The 9,872-nt window shown below is 50.3% G+C and overlaps 1 protein-coding gene across 1 annotated transcript; it reads left to right on the plus strand.

Moving 5' to 3' along the window:
- The first annotated feature begins 1,732 nt into the window (after positions 1-1,732).
- Positions 1,733-4,394, plus strand: HSPB2 (heat shock protein family B (small) member 2). The gene is made up of 2 exons (XM_054005386.1): positions 1,733-1,888; positions 3,489-4,394. The coding sequence occupies exons 1-2, from the start codon at positions 1,795-1,797 to the stop codon at positions 3,926-3,928; spliced, it is 534 nt and encodes a 177-aa protein (XP_053861361.1). The 5' UTR covers positions 1,733-1,794; the 3' UTR covers positions 3,929-4,394.
- The last annotated feature ends 5,478 nt before the right edge of the window (positions 4,395-9,872 follow it).

Here is a 9,872-nt window from a genome sequence, read left to right on the forward strand (position 1 = left end):
GGTATCTTGTCAACTCTTTGGGGCGGGGACAGTGGTTTTGTTCTGTGTTTGTACAGCGTCTGGCACAGTGGGGTCTTGGCCAATGACTGGGGCTCCTAGATAATCATATTAATAGGGAGCAGGCAGCCCTGCTATGAACTTCACTGGCTCTGATTCTGTGCTCACATATAGAAACTGACATAAATTCCATTGACTTTAGGTGACAGCAAATTCACACTTGCTCTCTCTGACTTATAAGTGAGTGGAGGCCATGCCCCCATCCAGTGCTATTTTCTGTGCTGGGTGCTGAACCACAGGGGGGAAAAGTTTCCCTCACGGCTCCAGAGTCTAGCTACAACTGTGCAGGGGGTGGCGGGGAGGTTGCAGTCAATCCTACAGCTCTTGGCAAGAGGGACAGCAGGTAAAGGGAGCAGCAACAACCCAGGCTGTAGGTGTCGCCTTGAATTGCATATCATGTAAACAAGAAAGACTTGACACTGGTGCACTTGCTGCTCTGCGCTTTGGAGACTTGGAGCCTTCAAGGCAGCTCTAGTTTCCGAGCACAAGGGTCTTATGTGGGGACCAACCCATTCAGGACTTTAAAAACTGATCTGGGACAAATCCAGCCCCCAAATAACTAAGGCCTGTCTGTCGTAGGCATTTCCACTGCATCCATCTCTGTGCGGCTGAAACCCTGACACTAGAGTAAGGCCAGGGATCCTTTTAGCCCATTAGTTTTTAGAGGCTGGTTTTCAAGTGAGCATGGGGGTGGGGCTGGGGGAAGTGTTCAGACTATTTAGCACATGCACACAGAACTTTACACCTGCTGAGTGATGAAGAATCAATCCTGTCTGGTGGCTGCTCAGCACCTCTGGAGATCTGGCTCCCATAGATTTTGTTAAACAGAGAACGATTCATGAGGAAGCGAATTGCAGAATGGCCTTGCCACTTCCCACAAAATGCCCTGTGTCCCAGCACAGTTCTGAACTCCAGGCTAAATCAAGCCCAGGTGGAGGCTAGAACATTTGTTGCAACAACGTATCACTTTTTATTTAAACTTTTAGCCAATAAGAACACAACATCCTGTTTGGATGCCAGTCTAGAGGTGTGTGGTATGTGAGGGTATTGGACAAAAATGTAACACTCTGTAAAGCATCTCCCAGTGTTAGCTAATTAATCCTTACAGGGTAGAGGGGTAGGCAGGTGGGTGTTATTAACCCCATTTTGCAGATCGGAAGGGTACAGCACAATGAGGGGAAAGGCCACAGAATGCGTCATTGGTCAGAGATGGGAAGAGAGCTCAGGAGCTGCTAGCACCCATCCCTGCATTCAGCATCTAGTACATGCCCTCCCCTTAGTGAAAACCCCGTGTAACTCTGCCTAGGCTGTGCCTCCATTCTCTCACCTTCCCTCGAGCCCCCCTTCAGCCTATGCCTCCCACTTCCAGTCCTGCAGCCTCCCCCATTCCACTTCACTGGCCCAGCACACCCAGTACCCTGGAGCAGGGAATCCTAGCCCTCTGGCTTTCAATCCATCATGACAGCATGTTTCATTTTCCAGAGCCTTAAACTTAGCCATCCAATAGCTGCAGACCCTCCCTGTCTGCAAACTGTGGCTAGATCTCCAGCAGGAATGCGGTGAGGCGCTTTCCCTCATCCTCCTGGCTAAGCGTCCCTGGGCCTGTGTGTCTATTTTGGTCTGTATCTTTATCACACACACCTCCCTATGGAATTCACCCGATTAAAACTTTGCAATCGGCAGCCTTCTCACTCTGAGAGGCAGCGAGCACGCTGAAGGTCCCTTCCCCGACAGACCATGGCTGAGCGGACGGTCCCCCATGCCTACCCCATGAGCACGGAATACGAGTTCGCCAACCCCAGCAAGATCTATGACCAGAACTTTGGGGAAGGTAAGAAAGAGGCCGGGCTCCCATCTGGCTTCACTTTTGCTCTCTCCTAGTGCAGGAGACTGTCTGGAGTGCATCCCCTGGGACACCACCTCCTGCAGTGCAGACACAGAGATGCTGGAACTATGGGTGCTGGTGATGCTGCCACACCCCCTGGTTTGAAGTGGTTTCCATTATATACAGGATTTACAGTTTGGTTCAATGGCTCTCAGCACCCCCACTATACAAATCGTTCCAGCACCCCCGCATAGACACATAAACAACTGCAATGGGGGGATTGGAATCATCAAGAAATCTGATGGGGGCCCAGGATGGGCCAGGGGGCATCAGGAGAAGCCTCCAGAATAATTAGGAGCCATCATGCTCTTGATCTTTCTCCTTCTAGTTCCCTCCCTCCATGGCTGCATGTTTCATTCCTGCTTTCCTTGCCCCTCCCTCCCTTTTCATCATTCATGCACACACAGCGCATGGGGAGCAAAATACTCCCCTTTGATCCGGACTGCAGGTGGGGCCCCTGCCGCCATCAACAGCAGGGCCGCCCAAAGGATTCAGGGGGCCTGGGGCAAAGCAATTTTGGGGGCCCCTTCCATAAAAAAAAGTTGCAATACTATAGAATACTATATTCTCGTGGGGGCCTGGGGCAAATTGCCCCACTTGCCCCCTGCCGGGTGGCCCTGATCAACAGCCAATCCACATGGCACAGCCCATGCCAAAGAGGTCATGAAGACACTGTGTAGATACCAGAGAAGGGTCTTGCTCTTTTATGGCAAAGTGTCGCCTGAAAATTGTTAGGAAAAACTGGTTCTCCCCTTAATTAGCTGAAAGACTGGTTAGCCAGCAAGCTCTCTGCCCCTCGCCTGGTGCAGCGGGTGCTGCAGACCTTAGCAGCAAGGGAAGCTGTCCTAGCCCACTGCCCGGGACAGGCTGTGGTGGAATCTGACTGGCAGGAATTGGATTAAGGAGCTTTTGAAAAGAGCTGCTGCTGGTGGGAGATTTTGCATCCCCAGTCAGCGCAGGGAAAAGCTGAGCTGGTGGGTTCTGGACAAAGCCAGAGCAGTAGCAGCTAGAGGGGAAAGAATGCAGGAGGCAGCAGAACCATTCACCAGGCTCAAAGTGCTAGCACAACAGTGTGAAAAGGCAAAAGCCCCAAGAAAAGCCTGATGTCAGTGTCACACAAAGGGCTTTAGTTCTTCATGCCAGTTTCTCCGCATTCAGTGTTTTCCACGTCCAGCTCTGGCTGTGGGCGCCTCTCCTCACAGCACCCACACCACCCATCACCTACTCTCTCTCGCTCCTAGCTTAGACCCCCAGATGGAGGTCAGCCTCTGGCAGAGCTGGTGGGTGCAGCTGGTGTGTGGCATGGGGTGGCACTCAGTGGGCTGCATGCAGCATTTCAGTGACACATGGGTGCGCCAAGCTGGTGACTCAGTTTCCATTGTACAACAGAAGTGGTGGGTTTGCACAGAGCCTACACAGATGCCTGCCAAGTCCCAGACTCTGCCAGTCCTGCTAACATTCCCCTTCGCCTCGCTTGGTCTCGTTGTTGCACTCCTCCATCCCAGGATGCAAAGCAACCCTATGCTCCTCATTGTGTCTCTTTCAGGTGTGTCCCCTGCAGAGATTTTAGCCCCCACCTTGTATCATGGGTACTACATCAGGCCCCGGATCAACAAGCAGCTGGACCGGGGGATCTCTGAGATCAACCTCAATGAGCACAAATTCCAGGTGTTTCTGGATGTCTGCCACTTCCTGCCTGACGAGATCGCCGTCCGCACGGTGGACAACCTGCTGGAGGTGACAGCTCAGCACTCCCAGAAAGCTGACCGCCATGGCTTCATCTCCCGGGAATTCACCAGGACATACATCCTCCCACTGGATGCTGACCCCCTGCGAGTTAAAGCCACGCTGTCCCATGATGGCATCTTGAGCATAGAGGCTCCCCGAACTGGGGGGGAAGTGGAGGCCAGAATCAAGGATGTGAAAATAACTCACCAGGATCAGCCAGTGGGGATGGATAAGGGGAAGGGACAAGCTGAGCCCTAAAGCACCTTGGGGCTCTGCTTCAATTGGGGGGATATGTGATTGTGCCAGAACCTTATTTCTCACCCCCAGTGCTTAGCTTTGGGGGAAGACCACTGGTTGGAAAAGAAGTGGTGGAGTTGAAGAAAGAGAGTGCAGGGGGGACCATAACTGAAGCCTTTTCCCAGTTCAAGCACTGCCCAGAGGAAGGTAGTACATGCTGCCATCGCTACTCCGTTATCCAGAAATAACAGGGGTCACCTCCTGCCATAAACTGCTGTGCTGTGTTGCTGTGGGCTGTTAACCAGCTGCTGTGTTCCACCCCGGAGAGGGCTGCATTTCAGTGGTGGGTGGAGTAAGCCAGTGCATCGTTTTTAAACCTGTCGCTAACATTTGTGGAGAGCTTTGGGGGTGGAAGGGGCTGTAAGTATGTAAAAACAACAATAGTTCTTAAGAGAAATGAGGAATAAATCTAGCTCTAATCTTCTCACATTTGCTTTGAATTTCAATTGCTCACATCATAGTTATTCTGCATTGAAGAATCTGGACAACGCCTTAGCCTCTCTTGATGCAGTGAACCAGGAAATTGTTCTGGGCAGCATATTTTGTGGCACCAGATTATTTAGAGTTCATTCAGAGTTCATCTGTGAAACCAACATCAGTGCCAACCCTGAGAGTGACTAACCGCAGGGGATCACCCTTATGGCAGATGGGTGCACTTTGCAACCATTGTGCCAGTCCCCTTTGGATTCCCAGAATAGTTCTGATGCCATAGCCCAGGGGTGGCCCTCCGAGCCACATACAACAATCTTCAGACGTTTGAGAGCTGGGGCACATCTGCTGGGAGCCTGGGCTCGGGGCTTTAGCCCCATTCCTGCTGAAGCCCCCAGCAGGTGCATCCCACAGGGCTGAAGCCCGGCACCCCTCCTTCCTGCTGGACAGAAGCCCCTACCCCCACCACCCCATTGCAAGGCAGAGGTCCCGAGTCCTCTCTCCCCCCCATCTGGTAGGCGGAGAATGGGGGGGGGAGGGCTTGTGGCTCGCAAGCCTACAGTTTAGCCACCCCTGCAGGAAGTTTCAGGGATGTAATGGCTTCTGGTACGTAGGAACAGACTGAAAGATGCCAGGGGATCATTGTCAAAAATACACACTCATCTCCAGGGCTGGCTTTAGGGGTTCTGCTGACCTAGGAAACTTGCCCAAGGCACTCCTCTGCCCTACCTACTTCAGTCCATGGGAAGTTGTGCCCACCCAGGTAGAGACCCATCCTGCGTCCTTTGGGGGAAGTGAGCCATGAATGTTTCAAGGTCCTGTACAATGTTGAAGACACAGAGCTCAGTTCAACTGGCTTCAGTGGAATTACATCAGGGATGAATCTGGCCCTAGGTCCCCCTTCCGTAACCAAGTGCTTCATCAACCCGATGCTACAGGGCACCAGGAGAAAGTCCCCTTACTCTGATGATGTCAGAAGGGGGATTGTGTGTGTTACACAGTCTGCTGAAGCAGCTGCTTGGGCTGGCTGTGAGGAGTCAGCAGATGGCAAACTCATTCCTCCTCTGAGCCGATTAAGGCAGTGAGGTGCTGTGTCATTGACCAAATATGGGGTGTCTGGCACATCCTGATGTGGGGATACGAGTCCTCCCCTGGCGTGGCAGAGAGTGAAGGTTCCAAGACACCCACTGAGGAAACTGGAGGATTCGTAAGTCCCTCCTTTGCATTACTTCTTAGGGCCTGATTCTCAGTTACACTAAGGCCTCAGTGCACTGATCTGGAAAAATAAAAGGGGCCAGGAATGGCACCCTATGAATTCCCTTGTGTGGAGGGACTGAAAGCAGGGCATAACGACTGCTCCCGGCTGCCAGGCAAGTCCAGAGTCTGGCTGGAATGCACCGCTTCCTAGAGTCATAGTGAGCTATGGGAATGAAATTCGAAGCGGCCTTGAGGCTGCTACAACTTACAACGGGCCCTCACCAGCCTCAAAATACAGGGAGTGCAAAGATGGTAGCTTGCTACTCTATACCTGCCCCAAGTTCAGGGAGAGGACCATTGAGAATCAGTTTTGGTCTTTATGGTTTAGGAACAGCCATTCTCAGTGCAGGGGGGTGGACGGTTGCTCTCTGGTTCTGATCTGCAGCTCTGGTTGTCAGTGGTTGAGGGTTGCTCCTGTCTGCTGAATGGCCTACATGGTTTGGCTTGGGGGGGGTGTCTCTCAGTCCAGTTCCTGGTAGGCTGATCCTCCCATCCCAAAAAACAACCAGCACCACTGGCACTAACTGTCCACCTGGCTGTCACTCCCAGCAGACAGGCCACGGAATCAATAATGAACCATTGTTCTTGCTTTTACAGGTGCGCTCTCCAGAGCAGGGATGATGTGCATTGACAGGGAAGTGTATGGGAAACTCACCCTGCTGCTTCTTGGGTGGTGGTACCTGCTCTATGTATAGAGGACTTTGATCCCTCGCCTTTCACTTCTCTCCGGGGAGTGGTGTGTAAAAGGACAGGATGCTCTGGTGAAACTGCCTGGGTGGAAAGCCTGCTGAAACAGCTCACAGGATCATAGCTGTTTGATGCCCCCCCCCCCCCCCCCCCCGTGTTGACTGGGAACTCCAGGGGACTCAGATTAACTCTGGACAATCTGTGTCTAATTCCTTTTTCTTTCGTTTCTTTTCTGCTGAGATGGCGGAGCCCTCTGGTGAATCTGACCTGAGCCCTTCAGCCAGAATGGGGCTTTTCCTTGCTTAGATCCAGCATCTTCAGTACTAATGGCAAAAAGTAAAGGTCCCCTGCATTTAATGGAGATACCCACATCAGGGCATTTGGGTATGGCAAAGACATATATTGGGTTGAGTACAGTAAAGACATTAGTACAGAATGAAATGTTCATATACCATGGTGATGAGCACTGTATAAAACCCAAGACTGATAGCCAGATGTACAAGGGCTTGTTAAAAACCATGATCAGTGCAGAGGGTATTTACTGTATACTTTCCATGCCCATCAGTTTAAAAGAGAAATATCATGAAGCTCTATTAATGGGGTGTTTGTTGGCTTCTGGCTAGCACCCAAGATTTGACAGCTCCTCCATTAAAGAAATAATTGTATCATCTGCAATTTTAGTTTAAACTCACTTTCCACAACCCTAGAAAAAGAAACCTCACAACTCCCCCATCTTGTGTGTGTGAGGAAAGCAAGGCGGGTAAGCAACAAGACCTAACAATGCCATCCCACCAGAATGGCAGGGGGAAGCCTCTGTAGTGACCTGAGAATCTAGTGACCTCCCTTGACAGGGAAGCAGAATGAAAGCTCCAAATTGTCTCCGATGCAGCATAAAGTGCAGGTTGCACAGAGTGAAGCAGTGATAAAAGGGGCTTTGCTCTAACGGGGCTGGACTGCATTTTCACTGGAGGTGGAACCAATTCTGCTTCCAAAGGAGAAGTTACTGAACTAGTTCTGAGCTAACTTTTTGTACACGCAATGCTAAATCGTTCTGTGTCTGCAGAAAGACTGGGGCACCAAGGTGTTACCGCAGTACAAATAATAAATAGAACAACAACAACAATAATAAAAATAATGGATAATTCTGTTCCTTCGCTCTCTTTTAATATCTTCTAGCTCTAACGGGCAGGATTTAGTTCTCTGTTGCTGGGCGCCAGCAGCCCTCTCCAATGCCAATTTCACTCCTGGTTACAAAGCCAGATTCCATTCCAAGTGTCTCAGACCACACTAAAACAACTTCCCTGAGCGCTGACACTGGGAGACGCGGCTGACACTGACTGGTGTGAAGCAGCTGATCATTATCTGTGGACTCTCGCTACCTAAGCACAAAATAGCACAATCGCATTGCTAAGCTTGAGTGCTGGAACCCGGGCTCCCTTTTATTCCTGCAGACAGAGGATAAAAAGGGAACGCGGAGTGGCAGCCAAATGCTTCCCGGAGCTGCCAATGTTTTCAATGGCTTTCTGTTTCTCTGGTGGCACTCAAACCAACAGCCCCAGTGTTTGTCCAGAGGGGCTGATGGAAGCAGATTCTCAACCAGGTTTTTTTGTTTTTCCATAAGGCAACAAAGCCTGAGTTAACTCTGAAATAAAAACAGATTTGCTGTCTAAACAAACAAAAGGATCAGTCTGTGGCATGTCCAGAGATACACAAAGTCTGTGACTGCAGACAAGAGATGAGCAAGCAGCTGAGTGTTACCAGCCATTGGGACGTTGGTCTCCGCAGAATACAGCCATGCTGGGCTTCAGGATTCAGTCTGGATTTCCTGCTTTCACCAGCCAGATACCAGATTGGATTAGATTGCAAGCGTAACTCGCTGGTTCTTTAGCTCAATGTGTGGCGACTCCTGCTTTGAGTTCAGGAGGACCCTGGTCAGTCCTTGGGGAGTCAGCCAAGGTAGTGGGTGTTATACAAGTTCCACAGGGCAGGGGCCTTCTCCTCATATCTCTGCTGTAAGGCATTAAACACCCCTCTGCATGTCATCAGATAATAAACCCTGTAAATGGTAGTGTACACTTTGGGAAGAGGCACAGAGCTGCTTCCTGATCAAGCCCAGGAACTGTGTGGTTTGGGCAGTGGCTGAACCAAAGAGGAGAATTCTGTTCTGGACAGGTTCTTCTACCATGCTCATCACTGTAGTACTGCCTCATGGCTAAGATCAAGCGTATTGCTTCTTGGCTCTCTATGAGCTGAGGGGTGAAAACATTATCTAAGCACCTTTGCATAGTGCCTTAGGAGTGAACCCGCAAAGGTTGCATATGTTACAATAGTTAAATGCAAATTATTAATTCAAACATATTCAATTGTCAGCTACAACCCACAAGGTGAATTCAGAAGCAGCTGGAAGAGCTCAAACTCAGGGTGGGGCCTTTGAGTGCAGATAATTCCCACAACAGGGTTATGTTAAGATAAGAGCATTTATTATTAGTTGTCATTTCTATTGCAGAAGAACCTAGTGAGCAGGGCCCTGCTATGCTAGCTGAGGTCACATACATAGCATGAGACAGCCCCTGCCCTAAAGAGCTTTATAATCTAAGTAGACTAGAGAGGTGAAGGAAGTAGTTTTATCTGCATTTGATAGATGGATAACTGAGGCCCAGATCCGTAAAGGTATTTAGGCTCCTAACTTCCACAGCAATCAATGGGAATTAGGAACCTAAATACCTTTGTGGATCTGGGCCAGAGAGACTAAAGGCCCCATTTTTAAAGGTATTTAGGAGGTTAATGAAGCAAAGAGGTGCATAGCAGGATTCTAAAGTGCCTACATGCTTAATTCCCATGGGAGGTCCTTTGAAGATTCCCACTAGGCACTTATCTGCATCTTTAGGCACCTAGATACCTTCAAAAATCTGGCCCTAACCGACTTGTCCAAAGTTACACAAGGAGCCTGTGATAGAGGCAGAAAATTGAGACCCAGTCCACTGCCTTAGCCAGAAGACCAATCTTCCCTAATGTTTAGCATCCCCTTGGACAAAGCCTCTCAAACTGACTCCCCAGGTAACACTGGTCTTTGTTTGAATGCTACACATTTTTCTGACACTCTGTCTGAGATGAAGATGATCAGAGCATGAAAAGCCCTGACAGCTCCCTTCCCTCTGGGGAATTATCCCCAGCCGTCCCCCACCTCCCTAACTGCTCAGCATGGACATTTCTGGGCTGTGCCGATTCCCTGATATCAGTGGGGCACACTGGGGGAGCGCAGAATATCAGAGATGAGATTTATCCTGTTGGCTCAAACAGGAGAATTTCCTCCCCAGGGTTCAGGCTGGAGACCTGATCCTAGCTCCCCATTTGCCAGGGAGAGCTGAGTGTGGGGCTGGCAGGAGCAGCTGCCTCTAGAAATCCCTCCAGCAGATGGCACACACAGGCCTAGCGAAGTTTCGCTTCACTGATGGAGAGAAATCTGACACTGCCAGACACTCCCTTGGAGCTGCCAGGGGCTGAACAGGGAACCAGGAAATACAAGCTCTGC

This window comes from Malaclemys terrapin, chromosome 15 (assembly GCF_027887155.1).
Source record: "Malaclemys terrapin pileata isolate rMalTer1 chromosome 15, rMalTer1.hap1, whole genome shotgun sequence".
Lineage (NCBI taxonomy): Eukaryota > Metazoa > Chordata > Testudines > Emydidae > Malaclemys > Malaclemys terrapin.

Excerpts from the sequence above, each read along its gene's own strand:
- HSPB2 (XM_054005386.1), top strand. The coding sequence starts at position 1,795 with ATGGCTGAGCGGACGGTCCCCCATGCCTACCCCATGAGCACGGAATAC. Across the intron at positions 1,889-3,488 it reads TGACCAGAACTTTGGGGAAG|GTGTGTCCCCTGCAGAGATT; the intron begins GTAAGAAAGAGG and ends TGTCTCTTTCAG.